At 56.8% G+C, this 19,502-nt stretch overlaps 5 protein-coding genes across 5 annotated transcripts; 3 read left to right on the top strand and 2 right to left on the bottom strand.

The window, feature by feature from the left end:
* Positions 1-2,864: 2,864 nt before the first annotated feature.
* On the top strand, positions 2,865-4,808 carry EX895_003339 (uncharacterized protein; the record flags this gene model as incomplete). The annotated part of the gene is made up of 1 exon (XM_029883937.1): positions 2,865-4,808. The coding sequence occupies one exon, from the start codon at positions 2,865-2,867 to the stop codon at positions 4,806-4,808; it is 1,944 nt and encodes a 647-aa protein (XP_029739743.1).
* A 767-nt stretch (positions 4,809-5,575) lies between these two features.
* EX895_003338 (uncharacterized protein) lies at positions 5,576-9,817 on the top strand (the record flags this gene model as incomplete). The annotated part of the gene is made up of 1 exon (XM_029883936.1): positions 5,576-9,817. The coding sequence occupies one exon, from the start codon at positions 5,576-5,578 to the stop codon at positions 9,815-9,817; it is 4,242 nt and encodes a 1,413-aa protein (XP_029739742.1).
* Positions 9,818-10,070: 253 nt separating this feature from the next.
* EX895_003337 (uncharacterized protein) lies at positions 10,071-12,954 on the bottom strand (the record flags this gene model as incomplete). The annotated part of the gene is made up of 2 exons (XM_029883935.1): positions 10,071-11,491; positions 12,045-12,954. 2 exons carry the CDS (start codon positions 12,952-12,954, stop codon positions 10,071-10,073), a joined length of 2,331 nt encoding a protein of 776 aa, XP_029739741.1.
* A 1,782-nt stretch (positions 12,955-14,736) lies between these two features.
* Positions 14,737-15,273, top strand: EX895_003336 (uncharacterized protein; the record flags this gene model as incomplete). Its single annotated transcript, XM_029883934.1, has 1 exon — positions 14,737-15,273. One exon carries the CDS (start codon positions 14,737-14,739, stop codon positions 15,271-15,273), a length of 537 nt encoding a protein of 178 aa, XP_029739740.1.
* A 456-nt stretch (positions 15,274-15,729) lies between these two features.
* On the bottom strand, positions 15,730-19,272 carry EX895_003335 (uncharacterized protein; the record flags this gene model as incomplete). The annotated part of the gene is made up of 1 exon (XM_029883933.1): positions 15,730-19,272. The coding sequence occupies one exon, from the start codon at positions 19,270-19,272 to the stop codon at positions 15,730-15,732; it is 3,543 nt and encodes a 1,180-aa protein (XP_029739739.1).
* Between the last annotated feature and the right edge of the window lie 230 nt (positions 19,273-19,502).

Here is a 19,502-nt window from a genome sequence, read left to right as displayed (position 1 = left end):
TCAATCGTCACGCGCGCGGCCAGATGAAGTCGCGGAAGAGGTGATGTGACTATAACCATTGTGCGCGGGATGTGATAGGCCGCACCGGGATAGCGAGGCCAACTCTGACAGAAACAGTGCCGGCGCGCTCCTCTCCTTTGTCGAGCTCGAGAGCTAGAGCAAGCGGCCGCTCGAGCAGAGCACAGCCAGCTGGCCGGCCAGCTTGAATGCGGTTGGTATTCAGAACGCCACTACTCAGACCTAGCTTCGAGCGACGATAAAGGCACAGGCACACAGCCGTCCGAGCGGGCCGAGCGAGGGCAAAACAGGACAGGTGGGAGGAGTTCAACTGTAAGGGGCCAGGTGCAGGAGGAGCAACAGATGTCGAACCACCGAAAAAAAAAAACACAGAGACACAGTGAGAGAGAGAGGTAGTAAAAAAAAAAAATAAAAAAAAAAGGGAGGGTCCGGTGTGTTGAGTTGCGCATGACTCGGCTCGTGCCGACCGTCAATTCGAGACTAAGAGCGAAGTGTGAAACCACCCTTCGCGACGTACTTGCGTGCGTACTTTCCGCTTGGCAGGCCATACACCACCTCTTCTTCGACGTAGCGACCTCACCTCTCGGACTGACATCCGACCATGCTTGACACTATGATCTTTCACAACAGATAACATCATCAGGATTTCGAACAGAGATACAGCTAGTTCAATACGGATCGTGCGCAGCTTTGTACGCGTCGGGAAGCACAGCCGAGAGGTCGGGTAGGGAGAAAAGAAAAGAAAGAATCCAGCATGCGCGTGGGACATGTAGGTTACTTTCACTCGCAGCAGATCAGCCGCCATCTTGTCTTACTTTATCTTTCTCTCCTTTTTTTAAAAAAAAAACAAATCTCACCACGGGGATCAAATTTTGCACCAGATAGAGTTGGTGCAATGAAGCTCCGCTCTTGAGCTAGATCTGGTTAGCTTTGCGAATACGAGCGTCGTAGCGAGAGACCGCGATCACAGAGATAACGTTGGAACGGTGGACAGCATCTCGCCCTGCGCGAAGCAGGAAAGATAGATAGGCTTTGCGTCTCCCTTTTCTCCAGAGTGGGCGGACCTTCACCTGTCCTAGAAGCAGCGGAGTCGGTGAGCTCATGCAATGTCGAACTCGATCGTACGCAGCATCATACGCGACGAGTCCTTCTCTTATGCTGCACCTCAGTTCTCTTGTCGCCGTCAATTGCGCGAGAATGCGGGACTATTGGACCGGCTGCATAAATATCGCAAAACGGACTGCGTGTGACAAGCCGGTCTTGGCGTATTAAACCATGAAGAGCGCGAACATTGCGCCGTGCTACCACCTCAGTCTCATTCAAATGAGGTGCCTGAGCTCCCCTGATCCATCTTCTTGCTGTCAACAATGGCGGTACAGTGCCATTTGAGACGCTTGAACCCTACCCTGGCTTCATCATCGTCATAAATGAAGGCGCCGTCCGAATTTGACCGTATCGATGGTGGGCTCAGCTTCGGAAAACGAAAAACTTATAATTTTAAGCACGAAAAAAGGCTTGCTGCGTGGCCTCGCCCATGATCTGCGTAGTGCGTCAGAGGATTGTGCGGTGTGACACGCTGCCCACAGCGGTGGCAGCGACGTGTCTGCTGCAGGGGGTCAAAAGCGACAAAGACTCCGTCATATTCGAACTTTTGGCATCGCGAAGAAGCGAATCACATCTTGTCTTGTTCCGCTGACTCGGCATGTTCGGCGCAGCAATCTCAACACAATGGCCACGACGCCTTCTAAGCTTCGAGGTGCGGTCCCTTTGAACTGCTGCGAAGAAAACAACGTCCCAGCCGTGGGTGGCAGTGCTTCCACACGAGCATGGAAAAGTGTTCACCCCTGTTTTGAGCGAAGGCGATCAAGCCCCTTTCGCTCCCACCGTAAACGATGAGATGGCCAACAGGACGGTCTAGCGTGCCAAATGTTGTGCAAGGAAGATTCGGGCTGCACCGAAGGTTGGATGATTTTGAAACCAAACCTGCAGCAAGTCATGCACGAGCTGCTCGTTGATCGACTGGCTACAGCCAATAGGCGCGCCCTTTGAACTCGCTTCGGCGTCGCCTACATTTTTCTCCGGCGAGGTGGCGGCCGGCCACGGAGGCTCTCAACGCTCTCGTTGCGCCAGGTCGTTGCTTGGAGTGGTTGCGGTTCGACTCCTGACGGCGCTTTGCCTGGCGCTCTTCAACGCTAGACGCGAAGAAACGACCTCGCGCAAGCCAGCACAGCTCAGCGCGGTGTTTGCTCGAGCAATTCCGGTCGGGGCCTGTGTGCAGTAGTTGCAAGCAGGCCACAAGAACTGCTCGACATTCTCGCCTTGGTCTACAATTGTGCACACTGCGGCATTGGTAGAATCTCTCTTCTCGAAGCAGGGCAGGAAAGTGACGGATTTTAGCAATGTTACGTCGAAACCTTGGGCAACTAAATTTGTTAGACCGGTCTTCGACTCACCGCCCGCGCGAAATCGCGTTGTTACAAATAGACAAAACAGACAGGGAAGCATTCCATTCCATTCGAGGACAAAAAAGACCGCATCAAGGTGAAGTCATCATTGTCTTTGTGCGAGCAGCGCCTGAGAGCGCCGATTTTCGAATTTATCCACCTCCACAGCCAACAGACGGCTTGTCGGGAATGCGTCTATTAATGCGCTCGCTCGCCCGCATTCACAACAGTTTTGACAGAATCTTCGCTTTGGGTCACACTGATCGAACAAAACTAAATTGGCCCGTGTGCAATCGAATCAAAAGGCGCTCAGTCGGTTTCCGTCTTGTGTCTTTGCTTTGTTGCCTCCACCAACACCTTTCACCCAGATCACCACTTTCGCAGTCTGTCCTGGTATCCGCGATGGCTTCGTCGCACAACGGAGGCCGTTTCGCTTCGCGCACCGCCTTTGAGGCGCTCCAGGTCGAAGAGATCGAATCCGACGAGGAAGAGATCGTCGAGGAGCCGCAGCCAGTCAAGCCAGCTCAGCCCGCTTCGCAGCCCTCGACCGCCAAGGACAACAAGAACAAGGCTGCCAAGCAGGACAACACCGCCGCCGCCCCGCCGCAAAAAACCGAGCCCCAGACGGGCAAGGCGGCAGCAGAATTGTCCTCCCAAGGGACTGCATCCGGCCAAGCTGCCAAGCCGCCTGCCTCCAACGGATTGAACAGTGCCAATGGAGCCAACGGACACGAATCGCTCACTTCCGCTACTGTGGAGAAGCTCGGTGCACAGAGCAAAGTGACCTCTACGCCTCCCGCTCCTTTTACTGGCCAAGCACCCAGGCAAGGCACCGAGGCCGAACAAAAGACCGCGGCTCCCGCTGCGGCCAAGTCAGCACAAGCCAATTTGGACCGGCCCGAATCGATTCTCAATTCTGCGCCTAAGGCTGCTGGATCCGATGACGTTGCCCGAGATGTCAAGATCCAGACTCCCCAGCGACCACCTCAGTCTGAGGCGCCCAAACGCCAATCATTGTCCAAGCAGCCGTCGCAGCAGATCCAGGATGATGCTGCCGCTGCCGCAAAGGCCAAGTGGAAAAAGATCTACGAGAGGACACTCTACACTCTCATCATGATTGGCGGCTTCATCGGCTTGTTGCTCCTCGGTCATCCGTACATGATCTTGCTCGTCATGATCTCGCAGACGCTCGTCTACCGCGAAATTGTCGCCCTCTTCAACATTCCCGGCAGACCGTCTGTCACGGGTGGAGGAGGACGTTCGAGCCGCATGTCGTCGGCTCCCACCAGCGCTGCAACGAGCGAGGTGGAGGACGACGACGAAGAGGAGCGCATCCAGAAGCGCCTCGAGGGCCGCCGCGATCAGCTCTGGAGCAAGACGCTCAGCTGGTACTTTTTCGCTGTGACCAACTACTTTCTCTACGGCGAATCGATCATCTACTACTTCAAGCACATTGTGTTCGTCGACGCCTACTTTATCCCCTTCGCACGACACCATCGCTTCCTCTCCTTCATGCTGTACGTGTTTGGCTTCATGGCATTCGTCTCGAACCTCAAGCGTCGCAACCTCAAGCACCAGTTCGGCCTGTTCTGCTGGGTACACATGTCGTTGCTTCTCATCGTGTTTTCGAGCCACTTTATTGTCAACAACATCCTCGAGGGCCTCATCTGGCTGTGGGTGCCTGCCTCGCTGGTGGTCTGCAATGATGTGTTTGCATATATCTGTGGCATGACGTTCGGCAAGACGCCCCTCATCGACCTCAGCCCCAAGAAGACGGTCGAGGGATTCGTGGGAGCCTTCGTCATCACCGAGATCTTCGCTTACGGATGGGCGACGTTCTTTCAGCGATACAACTACATGATCTGCCCCGCGGTGAGCCTGGGTATGAACGCGTTCAAGGAGGTGAGCTGCGAGGTAAATCCGGTATTCCACTGGCACTACCTCTCGCTCCCCCCCGCCATCGCGTCGCTAGCTTCTTCGATCGTCGGACACCGCGTCTCGGCGATGCCTTGGACGCCGTTCCAGCTGCATGCTCTGGTGATGGCTGCGTTTGCCAGCTTAGTGGCACCATTCGGTGGCTTCTTTGCGAGTGGTTTCAAGCGCGCTTTCAACATCAAGGACTTCGGCGACAGCATCCCTGGACACGGCGGCCTCACAGACCGTTTTGACTGCCAGTTCCTCATGGGACTTTTTTCGTACGTCTACTACTCGTCGCTGATCCGAGAACACCACGTAACGGTTGGATCGGTGCTGCAGACGGTTGTCACGCAGCTCACGCTCCAAGATCAGGTGGAGCTCTATAACGAGATCAGCCGATACCTTGTTGGCCAGGGCATCAAGGCTTGAAGGCCGACCTTGAAACCAGGAAATGACGCATAGCATCGAGACATGAATTTGTCCGTCCGTATTGCCTATTTGGATTGAGTAATAAAATCCTGTGGCCGGACCGCTGAGCTTGTCTTCGTGTGCTGGCCAGTCAAATGACAGAGCTTGCTTGTAAGATGACAATGATGATGATCATGACTAAAATTGAACCATTTTTGGATCCTTTATTTGCGACGTGAATTTACCTCCCTGTTTTTCTGTTCAAGAAAATCTAAATAACACCGCCTCGCAACGGTTGCCTGGCAAAGCGGACTGGTGATGTGCCTGTTGTTTGATGATGTTGAGCCCCAAATGCGATTGATTCCCAACTTTATTTTTTGGAAAGCGCAGTCAACATCTCCGTCGAATGCCTGCCTCCCTGCCTTCATGCTCATCTGCATCGGCCTCCGTATCAACACACTCTTTACCTGTTGTTTACCTGTTGGAGGAGTACGGACATTGGCTACAACAGCCCGTTCGATCGCCAAGCGTTGAACAGCATCATCTCACTGCACCTTAACGATTCGAGCAGCTTGACCTCGTCACTCATTCGGCCAGCAGTGTGCATAATCTCTGGCTGCTCCACCTGCCTAGCACAGCGACATGCTCCTCTACGTATAAGCGCTCGGCCATCTTGGCAGCAGCAGCAGCAGCAGCAGTATTAGCAGCAAAGCTTTCTCTCAGAAGCTCGCTCACAAATCGCACCGTCTCCTCTACAGACGCAATTCACCGGCACCGGTAGCTAAACTATGTCCTTCTGGGCATCATCAGCCGAGGCGGGCCCTTCGCGCTCGCCAACCAAGAACTTGATGGCATCCAGCAACCATAGCGTAACATCGTCCAAACATGAATCACATGTCCCCACGTTCCTGGTTCGATCTGCAACCGAACACGACCTCTACAATGTCGACCAAAAGTCGCTCCACACGTTCGCTTACGGCGGCGTAGCGCACTCTTCGCCCTCAACAGAGACCTCTTCCGCCTTTTCGCCTCCCGGTCTTTACCGCACTACATTTTCCAACCCATCTTCCTCTTCCATCTCATCCTCAGGCCATCCCAAACCGGCGTCCCATCGCAACTCGTTCAGCTCCGTGTCTGTCTCCGAACTTGGCAGCTCGGCCATGAGCGATCGACTCAGCTGGACCCGTGGCAATCGAAGGCAGAGCAAACGAGCCTCGCACGATGCCAAGATTGCTGGCAGTGTCCGTGGCTTTGATCTCGGTAAGAAGGACGGCGGGAGGCATCGATCTCATACCGAGGGCTCGCAAGCTTCGAATCCAAACAGCGGCGATATCTTTCTCTACTCCAGCCGTAATGTGGACGCTAGTGCAGATAAACCGAACCAACCTCGCTTCCTCCATCAGCGACGCAAGTCGGACGGCCCACAGCGCTCCAAGTACGATGTCAGCTTTGACTCGTATCCTTCCGGACGCAGTCATCGCATCCCTCGATCTCAATCCTCCAACTCTCTCTCTCATGCTTTCTTTGACACCCGCGGCCACAAACATCAATCAAAGAGCAGCGCACACAGCCTCAGCCTCGTCAAAGATGAAGACGAGCGTCTCGATACGATTGACTCCCGCCTCACCATACCCAGCTCACCGCTCCGTGAGGCTGAAGTGATTGCAGATTGGCATGACCAAGCCACGCTGCCTCCATCATGGAGAAGAGTGGACGACAAGGACGCCCTTGATCGGCTGGCCATCATGACCTCCAGCGCCTCTTCCAAGACCTTGCGCAGACGATCCGGAGATGTCGTTACCATTGCCGCTCGCTCAGCTGCACAAGCCACCAAGAAGGGCCTGCGCGTCATTCGCAGAGCAGGCAGCTTCGACGTCGGATCAAAGTTCTCCGCAGATGCCGCCAAAACCCGCGACCGTGACCGCTCTCGTTCCAACTCCTCCTCCACCCTTCTCACCAGTCTGGGTTTGGTAGCCCAACCTGAATTGCGTCACCAGCGCTCTCAGACACTGCATCAGCTCGAGGGCCCGACCCACGATACTACCACGCCCAAGAGCAACCCAGCATTGCTCTCACTTCCCGCTTCGGCTACACAGTCTCCCAAACTACAGGGCCTCGGATTCTACGGCGAAGGAACCAGAACTCACGCTTGGCGCTTTTCTCAGATCACCGAAGCAGAAGACGAGGACAAGTCCTTCTCCAAAGACTTACCGCAGATCCCTCCGCAGCAAGAAACCACTCCTTCTTCGGAAAGCGATCAAGAACTTCTATTGCGAAGGTCCGACTCTTCAGGTGCATCTGGTAAAGACGAGGCAAAGCTGAATACGTCGGTCGTTGAGCAGCCACATCCGACGGTGGCGGAGCCGACTCGAGCTCAACCACAATCTCCCAGTCGATCCGAAAGCGAACGACGCCACGGCCTCGCCAAGAGATCGTACGCTGCGTTGATCGATCTGCTGAACCCCACGCTACACAAGGAGACCAAGCAGAGACCCCGTGACCGCCAAGCATCGCTCGGCGGAGCAGAGCCAGTGTACATGCTTGCCCATGGCGATCAGGGCGGCAGAGCCCCGTCGGGTGCTGGCGGTTCTGGCGCCTCTTCTGGCTATAATGGTGGCCGAGCTCGTGGCAACAGCTCTGCTGGCCGTGGCAACGGTACGTTCGGCGGCGGTGGTAGTGGTGCTGGTGGACCAGGACAGAACAGTGGCAGTGGAGGCGGTCCGGCAGGAGGCGGAGGCCCTCCCGATCGGAGGGGAGGAGGAGGACCTCGTGGTGGTGGCAGCGGCAGCAATAGCTCTTCAGACGCTAGTTCACCAGTCAACTCTGTCTATCGACGACTCGAGCTCATTGGGCGAGGAGCATATGGCGCCGTCTACCGTGGGGTCCACGTCGAAACGGGTGCGGCGGTGGCGCTCAAGGTTGTCAACCTCGACACGCCTGATGACGATGTCAGCGATATCCAGAGAGAGGTGACCCTCCTCAGTCAGTTGCGTGAAGCTGCGTCCAGAAACGTCGTGCGATACTGGGGCTGCTGGCTCAAAGGTCCCGAACTGTGGATCGTCATGGATTTTGCCGAAGGTGGCAGTGTCCGTACGCTCATGAAAGCCGGTCCTATCGCTGAACGCTACTGCGCCGTCATTGTTAGGGAGACGCTGGTTGCGCTCAACTACCTGCACAAGTCCGGCATCATCCATCGCGACATCAAGGCCGCCAATATCTTGCTCACCAGCACAGGCCGCATTTTACTTTGTGACTTTGGTGTTGCCACTTCGCTCGCCTCGAACAGCGTTCACAGCAAACGCAGCACCTTTGTCGGGACACCGTACTGGATGGCACCCGAGGTGATCACGGAGGGTAAAACGTATGACCAGAAAGCCGATGTCTGGAGTTTGGGCATCACCATCTACGAAATGGCTATGGGCAATCCGCCTCTAGCTGATGTCGAGCAGATGCGAGTCATTATGCTCATCCCCAAGAGCAAGCCGCCGAGGTTGCCTTTGGAGGGCGAATTTTCCCCCGCGATGCGCGACTTTGTGGCCGCCTGCCTCAACGAGGAGCCCAAAGAACGTGCCACCTCGGATGAGCTCAACAAACTCAAGTGGATCAAGACGTACGCCAAGACGCCTGTGAGCGTGCTCAAGGAGGTGATCCAGTCCTACAATGCATGGACGAAGGCGGGCGGGATGCGGATGAGTCTGATTGGCGCCGAGACGGCGGAGTGGGGCGAAGCGGGGAATCGCGACTCGTTTGCTTTCGATGGGAGGGAGACAGGCGAGGGCTGGGAGTTTAATACGCTGAGAAGCGCTAGAGAGTGGGAAGAGGATGACGAGGAGGGAGAGGGACAGCATGCGCCCATCCCGATCCGTGATCATCCTCTTCTGAGGCTCTTTGATATTGAACCGAGTGAAGGTCCGACGACGATCTCGACCTCTGGAGGAGGGGGAATGTATGGGCAGAGAGGGGCGGCGACTGTAGACAGCACGAATGCTAGCACGTGGAGACAGGGTGGAGGAGGAGCGGCAGCAAACGCGCCAACGGCAACGCTACGAGCACAGCAGGCACCTCCACAGTTGACCCAGCAGCAATCTTTGGCAGGTGGTGCAGCAGCAGCAGCAGCAGCTATCTCTGCTCCTACGATCAAAGCATCGCTTGGCGCGGCTCATGCGCAAGAAAAAGCCAGCTTTACAGGTACGGGCAACACACCGTTCCGGTTTGGTGTTGGCGGTGGAATCGGTTCGGCGCAGCCATCTTCGCCGCTCAACGAGGTTACGCCTCGAGCGCATTTGCCGATGCGAAAGCGTTCCCAGTCGCTCACCAAGCCCAGTGGTAGTGGCAGCGGCAGTGGCGGGGGGTCCGTTGGTTCCTCTGCTGCATTTGCGGAGAATGCCTCATCCTCAGCTGCTGGCACAGCGATCGTTATCCCCGACTCGCGCTCATTGTACGATCTTGGCACAGTCGCCAAACAAGCGCCGTCGACCCCCTCCCGCCCGACAGCACTACGCATGGGCCGAGCCGAAAGCAGCGATACATCCAACGCGCTCTACGCGGACCTTGACCGCGTCAAGAACGCCGGCGAACTCATTGCGCACCATCGGCAATCGCACGGGGGCAGCGATCCCACCACGGCCGGTGTGCACTCTTCGCCTTCACGGCACTTGGAGATGTGGGAACGCGGGGCGAACACTCAGGCGTACAGTCGGCTGGCGAGGTTGCGCGCGGGATACGTGCAGGCACGTCGAGGTAGCGGGAGTACCGGCGGCGCTGCGAGCGACGAAGCTCCCGTCACGCCGACAGGCGCACTGCCGCCGACCGCAAGTACGAAGACCGCAGCAGCGGTGGCGGCGACGGCGGAGAAGCCGCCTCTCGCTCGCCCGTCGCTGGAAGGCCCCCCGCTCCGACCGCTCGACTTCAGCGTTCTGCAGACCAAAGAACAGGTCTCGACCAGCTTGGGCAAGACGGTCGACGAGTTGGGCAAATGGCTGGACGTGCTGAGTTTGGGCTTGGGACGGGCTGTCCATTCGGAGCTGTAGCGTCGATCGCAGAGAAGAGAGACGGCGAAAGGAGGAGAAAAATGCAATGCGCGATTGAAATTGTGAACGTTGTGAACCCTTGGACAGTCTAAGAGAGTGCAAGTGTGTTGGTTGCAGGGACATAGATTTGTGAGCGTGGAGAGTCGTGAAAAGTCGTATGCGTTGGTGTATGTGTCACCATACCTTACTGTAGCAGAGAGGCAGAACGGGAGTCCGAGCAGAGACAGCCTCCTGGGTCCACGCCAACCTCTGGCTACTTGCCCACCTCGAGCCATCTCGTCGAAACAGCGTTCCACGCCACCCCTGCCCATACGTTGGCCATCCTCACTCCGACCAGCGCTGCCATGCCTGCCAGCTGGTCCCCGTCCTCATCCTCGTCATCCGAGCGGTTGGGAATATCGAGCTTATCGGGAAACACAAAGCTAAACACGAGCACGGCGACAATGAGCACCAAGACGATGCTGACGGTCCAGATGGTCCAGAGCGCCATGCACTGGAAGCGTGCTCTGCTGCGCGCACGGCGGCGCTCTCGGCGGCGGGCGACGAGGTCGGTAGTGTAGCTCGGCAGCAGATGTGGACCCGCCAGCTGGCGGTAGCCGTACGGATCGTCCGGGTCCGAAGTTGGCGATCCGCCGCCAGCGGCGTTGGTGGTGGTAGTGGCAGAGGGGATGGGGATGGTGCCGTAGGACGTTGCGTTCTTGGTAGCTGGGACGGCGGTGGAGGAGGAAGGGGTGGCAGCAGGCGACCCGTTCCGCCGCGCAATGTCCCGGATGATACTTTGCGTGATACGATCGTCTTCCACCTCCTCCCTGTTCAACTGCCGCTCGTACGGCCCCGCAAATATAGCGTTAAGCAGTCTCTGCCATGCAGCACCCAAGCCAACCCTGCCACCACTGGAAGCAGACGTATCTCCGCCTCCCGCGCCATCCCCTCTCCTCCTCGGCGTCACGGGATGCGGGAACGGGAAACTCGTCATAATCTTGCTATTCCTCCGTCCTTCCGGCGGTCTACCACCACCACCACCGCCACCATCAGCTTCACCACCCTTGTTGGAAGGTTTATTAGAAGCGTCTTTATTGTTCTTGCTCGGCGCTAGCAAGGTGGAGCTGGTATTGGACCACGGACCCAGAGCGCTCGGATCGGAGGGCAGTGTGAGGTAGACGGGTCTGCGCTGGGGCGCCACTTCCTCTGCGGTATACCGCGAGGATAGGCGGGACGATGAAGCCCGGGAGGATCCGGTGGACGATACGGAGGCTCGGCTCGGATCGATACTTGCTCCCACATCACCTGCTGACGCTCCAGCGTCAACTCTCGATGCTGCTGCTGCGGCGGCGCGAGAAGCACGAAGGATCTGATTCGCACCATTCGTCCCACCCGCACCGCCGGAAGCTGCACCGTTCAAAGACGCAGGAAACCTGGATATCCCGCCCACATTCAACGAATACCGATACGCAGACGGGTCTAGCACCAGACTGCTCCTCCGGCTGCTCGGTGCGCTACTCGTAGTGGTGCTCGAGCGCGATGATGCATTGTACTGCGCCGACCTCTGCTGTTGCGCTCCCACTGTTGACGCTCTCTGAGGCTGCTTCTGCTGCTGCTGCTGCTGCTTGGAGGTGGGGCGTGTCCGCGGAGCTGCAGTCGGCGCATCGAACCCTGAAACCACCGTGGTCGTCGCTGTCGGCGAAGATCGTTTTGATGAAGCTGAGCGTGATTGTGAGGGTGTTTTGGAGCTGGCTGGGAGAGAAGACTTGCTTGTGCTGGGCCGTGGCTCGGTGCTGGAACATCGACGGTTTGTTTTGTTGGTACTCGCCGAGGTGGCAGCGATTGTCGTGTTGCGTGACATGACCCGCACGCTCTATGTCTCACTTGCGCTGGTTATGCGGCGGCCGAGCGTTGGCCTGCAATTGAGCTGAAAGGGGACGAAGCGTGGTACTATTGTGCCTGCATGGGGATCGAACGTAGCATCAAGATGAAACGGGGGAGATGGTGATGAGAAGCATGGCAGCGATAAGAGGGGAAGGGCAACGAAACATGCATGTCAGAATCGCACTTGTTGCTGGCTAATTGAAATTTTGCGGTACAAAAACGTCACGCACAGCGAGCGGGGTTGCAAAAAATGCCCAAATCCCGTTCGACACACACGCACCACGAAATCGGTCAATTGTTCTCGCATTCGCCTTCGCCTTCGTCTTCGCTTGACAAGTTTAGACCACACCATTCGACCCACCATCCCGCGCTCTTGCCGTCACGCTCCTCTTGTTCGCCATAAACCAGGCAATTGCACGAATCGCCTGTGTGCATCGCTCCACCTCCAACCGCTCGCCCGCCGGCGGCACATGTACAAACAGCACCAACGTACCCGCTTGATTCCGTTTCGCCTCGCACAGCGAGCAATAGAAAATGAAATCGCACAGATACCGCCCTGGGTCAAACGACTGATCTACTTCCTCGGTCTGCAGTCCTCTCGCCTTGAGCCAGCTGATCAGCTCTGAGACGGGGATGGGCGTGGATTCGAGCTCGCCGAACGCTTCGTAGCCCGCAGCGAAGCCTCGGACCGCGCCGTCCTTGTCAAGGTGTTTCGGGGCGACAATGGATGTCGCTGTTGAGGCCGAGTAGGCGAGAGGTGCCCACTGTGCGTTGGCGTCCGGTTTGCCGTATCCCAGCTTGTGCGCTTGCGTTTCGCACCGCAGACTGCCCTGCCGTCCCACACCGACGTGGATCACTACATCCCACGCTTTCAACGCAGGTGGCTCGACAGGGTATGCTGTTGGATACACTCCCGATGGCGTGCCGCCAAACTCGGGGTCCAGTCGCGAGTCGTACCAGAAGTGCGCGCCGGGTGACGGCGGGCTACTGCACCCGTGGATGCGCGGAACAACGTCCAGCACAGATCCATAGTGTACGGGCACTTGCATCGTCTGTATCCTCGCCTTCACTCCTTCCCCATCATTATTCACTTGAGCATCGTCCGTAGTTGCAGCGGTGGCTAGGGAAGGCGTGGAGTCCAGATCGAGCACGGTATTGTGAAGAGGCTTGACCGCCAGCCACGATGGATTGCTGCCTACGGACATGAACGGTCCGAACCCCGTGATGAGGATGTCCAGTTCGCGGGGTGTGACCCGCAGTGTTGGCGCCATCCTGTCTCCGCTATTGAGTGCGTTGGAGCAATGGTGGTGGTGGTGGTGGTGTCAGACGAGTTGAGAAAGGGTCAAACGACGGGACACTCTTTTCCGCCCTTTGCCGAGAGCGGCGGTGTGAGACAGAGCGCATTCGATGCATAACCGTGCGCGACAAAACAAATCCCCCAAATTAGCCGAATTCAACAATCCTTATTCTACTGTACAGTCTGTACTGTACTGTACTGTACCTCAACACCTCGTCGTCATGACGATGCAATGCGCAGCCACCTTCAGAACGTCGTCGTCTTCGCCAAGCAAGATGCGCAGATTTCACATCCATACATCCACAGTCTTCTTCACCTAGCTTTACCAACCTCTTTCAAAGGGGTTTGGCGTTTGCCGTGCGTATGTTGCCCCTAAGTTTATGCATCGCTCTCCGCCCACCCTGCAATTTTGTTCGCGGTGCTGGAGTGGGGATTGTGGTCTCCTGTTCACCGAGAGGGGTGGTACTGGAAAGATTCAAATGAGGCAGCAACGAGCGCCATCGAGTGCTTTGGTTTCCCCCATCCGACAGCCAGAGGCGAGACCTGCTGGCCTTCTATCCCGACAATCAGCATGATTCTCCCTCTCGCCAAAGTCGTGCTTGTCTGGCTGGTGTTAGCCACCTGCTGCAGGACAGCCCTTCACGGGGAACAAGGCGAATGGGATCTTGGAACAGACGAGCGTGTGGTCAAAGACATTATCGATTCCACCAACGCCTACCTCACTCCTCGCACCTCTTCTCCTCGTTTCAGCCACCTGACCTTCGGTCGTATCCTCCCAACCGATCTCCATCAGAGCGACCAATTCGCAGAGTCGGTCCGGCAACACTTGTCCCAAGAAACAGCAGGCCTGGTGCGTCTGGGCAAGCATTTGGGCTCATCGATCTTCGGCCTACCCTGGCATGTCCAGTGGAACGACGCGGCGTATGTAGAAGATTATGTGTTGCTCTTGGAGAAGGTGCGTCGCGGTGTAGCGGATTTGCGGCCGGTCGGCTTTGCGTATACTATACGAGGCAGTGATATGTGGCTTCATGACGCCCAGCATGACAATCGGCTTGTAATGGCTGGTGATGTGCAGCGCGGCGTGTATGACTAGCCAAGCAATGACAGTGCTGCTCATAAGTCACCGAGTCAAGCCTTCGCCTCTGATTCAGCTTGGTGGGCAGAGGCTTCACCAAATCCTGAGCCAGGTTTTGGAGCCTTCATGTTACTGACTTTAATCCGCAAATCGACGAACTGCGCAAATCCCATCACTCTCCGCTTATCGCAGTATCCTGGCTCGTGTCCTGCATTGTCATATCATGGTGCACTTGAGGCAGCGATGTATGATGACACGATCTCGAGACGCACTGGACCTTGTGCTCTCGCCATCTATTGTCATGTCACACCTCAACAGTAATGGGCTTGGATCATAAGGCAAGGCTCGGGGCATGAGGATCCACTCGTGGGATCGCCATTGTTAGTGGGACACTGCTTGACCGTGCCCACCAAAAGCAAAGCGGCATGTATCCGACTTCATCTCCAACCCACGGTGCCGGTGGTTCGCAGTGCAATGAAATCGTTTCCCACCAACCAGCGATTGCCTACAGCTGACGTGTCTGCAAACGTGTCACAGTCCCCTAGCGAGAGAAAGGTGATCCCAAAAAGGATTAATAGAGGAGCCACTTACCGATCTTCGAATACCCTCTCACGCCTCATTCCCCTCAAACTCGCTCTCTCGAGGTTCGCTTCAACGACGCCTTTCACATTCACCGAAAAAATGAAGCTTCAAGCACTCAACCTCGTTTTCGCGCTGCTGTTCTTTGTAAACTGCTGCAGGGCCGGGCTGTCCTTCGGCAGCTCTGCTGACTATGTCCAGAACCTACGATCCGTTGTAGACGCCGCCAACGAGGCGGGTCCTCTAAGAAACGCCGGCACGCTGGTCGCAACCGAGCCCTGGATCCCCGGCGCTGCTCTGGAGTATGAAGTGCTCCGGACTCTGCACGCTGAATCGGGCAAGTACGCCATAGTCGGAACCATTGAGCGTCGTGACAGACGTGACAGGCTGGTCGATACATACAACATCTACGGCAGGCCTTTGGAAGTCACACTGCCCGGACATCAAGCCCGGAGCCAGCGCATCTTCCTCTTCGGGTTGGGTGTCGACGGTCATTATGCGCCGTTCGGTTGGGCGAAGTACCAAACCGGTGGTTTCGAACACGCCCATAACAGCTTCTTGCAGCACGCTAAGGGCCTGGACGTCCAGAGGGATTGGTCGCACATGCACTACGTTAGAGGCTTTCCCCCAGTACAGTAACAGCTCTCCTCCTACACTACCGTCGCAACACATCTTTGCGATGCAAAGAACAACACTGCTCTTCTGGGCTTTTCATACAACCGCTCTTAGGGCTCTACAGTACTGTACGACACTGTGCGGTGCGCGACGCGTACTCTCTCACATTCTCGTCCTTCCCTTGTCTCCCTCCCTCCATCTTTCCCTTTCTGTTGCCCCCGGGCTTATTTTCATCCAAGTGAGCGCGCATGTCTTTCTCCCTTCCCGGCAATCTCTCGCATTATCTGCTCGTCCTTCCGCCGCTCCTGCCGCTGTATAGAGGGCAGAAAGAGCCTCCTCGAGCCTCACAGAGCTCACTCTTTAGATGCAATCTCAGCCTCTTCTCCTTCAATCGCTCGTGCGACACGCTCACATACACACGCACCTTGATTCACTGACATCCAGTTGTTCATTGCCCATACTTCGACCCCGCCATCTAAGTTACATGTCTTCGTCTTCGTCACCACCAAGCAAGTGGGCATAGTCTTCGGCACTGGCGAAAGTGGGTAGGTTTTGCATCGACTGCTTGCGCTTCTTCTTGTCCTTGGACTTGCGCCGTTTCTTTGCATCTGCGCTGTCGTCTTCGTCCTCGGAGTCGGACAACTCGACACCGCGCTTCTTGGGGTTGAAATCGGTGAACGGCAAGAGATCGTCGTCCGACTCGTCGAACACGTTGCCGCTGTCGGATTCGTCGTCTGCCCAGTCGTCGGCTGCGGGCTCTTGTGCGTCGCCGTCTTCTTCGTCTGAGGAGAAGGTCATGCCAGGGATGACGTTGGGTCCGTCGTCATCCGAGTCGTCACTGTCCTCTCCTTCTGCAGTCGCTGCTGCGGGCTGCTCGCCTTCGTCATCACTGTCGACGTAGTCAAACTCGTCATCGTCGGCATCACTGTCATCCAGACCCTCGAGCTCCTCCTTGCCCGGCATCGTCGCCTTCATCACCTTCCAGATCTCCTTCTCGTCTGCATCATCGTCGCTGTCCAGATCCGAATCGCTCTTGGCCTCAACCACCATGGCCGGAGCTTGCTCGTCGTCCGAGCCCACCAGCGCATCTCGGTCGTCATCGTCGCCACCGCCGGTCTGCACACGACTTGACGAAGGCTGCTTTGACTTGAGGTTGAAGAATGTGTGGAAGAAGAGCTGGTCGGCGGGGATCGTGTCTGCGCGCTTCTTCCAGAAGGCCTCGGTGTTGAAGAACTCGTCCTCATTGAGCGCGTGCGTGCGCGATCGTGTAACTCCGCTGCCCACCTGCGCCATGGGCTGCATCGCACTTGCACCTCGCAATGAAGACTTTTGCTTGGGGTTGCGGTAGACGAAGCGATCCAAGAAATTCGACAGCGTGTTGAGGCTCAGATCCGCATTGGTCGTGATCTTGCCGCCCTCGAGCAGCTGCAGAGCATGCACTGATACCGATGGGTGATAATGTGACACGAGCGGAAGCACGTCCCACAGACACGTGGTGCCGGCATGCGCGAAGCGCGGCTCCCGCTTCCTGCCGTCGTACTTGGTGGACGCATCCCTGGCGGCCGTCTTGTTCTTCGCCTTGTCCTTGTCCTCAGACTCATCGTCGCTCGATGCCACGTCGTGGAAATGCTCCTCGTCGTCCTCTTCTGGCTCGGTGAGCATGGCGCGCAATCCTGGTGTGCGCTTGAACAGCTCGCCGAGCAAATGCAGGCATCCGCAGATGAACGAAGGCTGGTGCAGCGACAGGATCTGGCACATGCGCTTGACAAAAGCTTTTACGCGCTCCTGCTCCGCATCCGCCTTGAGCGCCTGGAAGATGAGGTTGAGGTACATGGCCTGCTTGCTCGATGCCTCCAAACGAGGATCCAGCAGCGAGTCGTACAGCACGCGATAGAATCGGTCCGTGATCGCCGCGGACGTGAGCACGGTGGACGACTCTTGGTGCGGGTTCGAAATGGTCAACTGGAAGATGAGTTGAAGCGCCTGGATGCTGATGTTGAACGAGCCAGAGTGCAGGATCTTGAACAGCGTGTTGACGTGCTTTTCAAACACGGAAGCTTCCAACTTTGCAAAGGGGAAAGCACGTCGAACACCGGTCAAGAGGGCGACCACCATCTTGGACTCAGCATCCTTGACCAACTTGGGCTCCTCGGGTTTAGCAGAAGTAGCCTGGTTGGCCTTTCCTTTGCCTCGGCCTTTGCCTTTGCCCTTCCCCTTGCGCGGCTGGTCCTTCCAGCGCTTCTTGTCCTTCTTCTTGGCCGCCTCGTCCTCATCTTGACCGTCGACGATGCCGTTGGCCTCCTTGACCTCGTTCTGCTTCAGGACGCCCTCGAAGAGCTCAAAGTAGAGCAGGATGAGGTGGTTGGCGGTAGCCTCGTCCTTTACAGTGAGCACGGTCTGATTGAGCGTGAGCAGGCCGTAGTAGCGAGCGTGAGTGCTGTGGTTGCTTGTCTTACCCGCCTCGTCGTCCTCTGCATTCACGACAGGCGTGGGACGCATGATCAAGTTGGCAATCTCACGCACCACGATAAACTTCATGGCCGGGTGAGCGGTGAGCAGCTCGAGAATGTGATTGCTGGTCTTGGCTGCCACGCTACGATCCGGGTCACCGAGCTTGTTGACGAGGAGGCGAAGCAAATTTTGCTCTTGTTCGGGCTTGTCACGAAGCAGAATGAAGGTCTGAGTCGTGGCCTGCTTGCGTGTGAAGGGGATGGTATCGTGCGACTGCACCTCGAGCACCTGAAGGAACTGGAAGTAGAACTTCTTCAGATGATCCTCGAATGCCCACAGTAGCAAGTGGGACTTGGCAGCTTCGGCCGCGACGAGATCGCCCGAAGCAAGGGCAGCAGAAGCTGCGGCGAGCTGAGGCTGGTCTCGGAAATAGCGCAGCTTTCTCGAGCCGAGACCGCCTTCGCTGGCGAGCCAATCGGCCAAGGCACGTGTAGCACGGCTAGCCTCCTCACGACTCTTCTTGCGTGTCATGTTGAGCAGGCTGTCCATGTGCTTGACGTTGTGTACTGGACTGCTCTGCACCAAGAGTGTCAGTGCCGAGATCCTGTCCGAGAGCGTACCGCCGCCCTCGGAGGAGAGAAGCGAGCGTACGAAGCGGGCATCGGAAGCGGTGAGAGTGCCGATGCTGCCGCCAGCCTTATTGAGGGAAGTCTCGCTGCTGGTGATGTCGTCGTAGGCGCGGCTCTCTTGGCGCAGTAGATCGGCACCCATGTCGAGAAGCTGGGTGATGCGATCGTGCGAGAGGGCGTCGCTGCTGGCGGAGGGAAGCTTAGGCATGGGCTGAGCCATCCACGAAGGCACAGCTTGCAATCGCAACGGTCCGGTGGCAGTAAGCGACGGCTTGACCTTGGTCTCTTTGCCAACGCCATCGTCGTCAAAGACCATCTTTTTGCCTTTTCCCATGCGCTGTACGGTTGTGCTATCTGAGACAGTTTGGGGAACAGACTGCTTTGTTGGCTTCTGTGATTTTGCTTCGGCTTCCTTGTTGTTGTTGGTGTAAGTCTTTTCCTTTGTCTTCGACTTGTCCTTGGATGTCGCGGTCTCGGTGTGTTGCTTCTTGGACTCGGCTTTCTTCGGTGCATCGGCGGCAGCTTTGACCTCCTTGACTTTTTTGGTGGAAGGAGCAATGGAAGTGGCGGGCTCCAAGGTAGAAGGGTCTGATTGAAGCTGCTTGAGGAAGGCGGCAACTTCACCGGAGAAGGCAGCTTCGTCGATGGCAGCGTCCGACTTTTTCTTTCCGTTGGCCTTGGAGATGAGCTCAAGGTCGGCTCTCGAGCCACCGAAGCTCTCAATCTCGCGCATCAAAGTGGCCTCATCCGCGCTGTCTTCCGAGTCGTATGCATCAGCCTTTTTGGTCGTCTTTTTGGTAGAAGTGGGAATCTTCTTGGGTGTGGATTTGGAAGGTGCTGGTGAGCTGACCTTGGCTGGCGAGGCAGTGTTGTTCGTCGCTGCCGCCGCTGGCGCGGCCGCCGTCGACGACCTCGCACCTTTCGGTCGGAAATCCCTCGCCATGGTGAACAAGGATGATGATAAGAGTGTGATACGGTGACGAGGTGACGGTGGAGAAGTGAAAGACAGCCGAGTGGAGTGCTTCACTCTCGCTGCTTTCTCGAAATTTTCGAGTGCTGCCCTGCGAGCTGGGAAGAAAAAAAAATGCGCAACAAGGGTTTCCTCGATTTTCTCAAAATTCTAGCTAGGCTCTCAATCTCGGAATTCGGCGAAGCCGAAATGGATAGGAAAGT

The sequence above is a fragment of the Sporisorium graminicola genome, chromosome SGRAM_20 (genome assembly GCF_005498985.1).
Source record: "Sporisorium graminicola strain CBS 10092 chromosome SGRAM_20, whole genome shotgun sequence".
Lineage (NCBI taxonomy): Eukaryota > Fungi > Basidiomycota > Ustilaginomycetes > Ustilaginales > Ustilaginaceae > Sporisorium > Sporisorium graminicola.
Note: the sequence above shows the minus strand (reverse complement) of the source record. Positions and strands in the feature narration are given on the sequence as shown.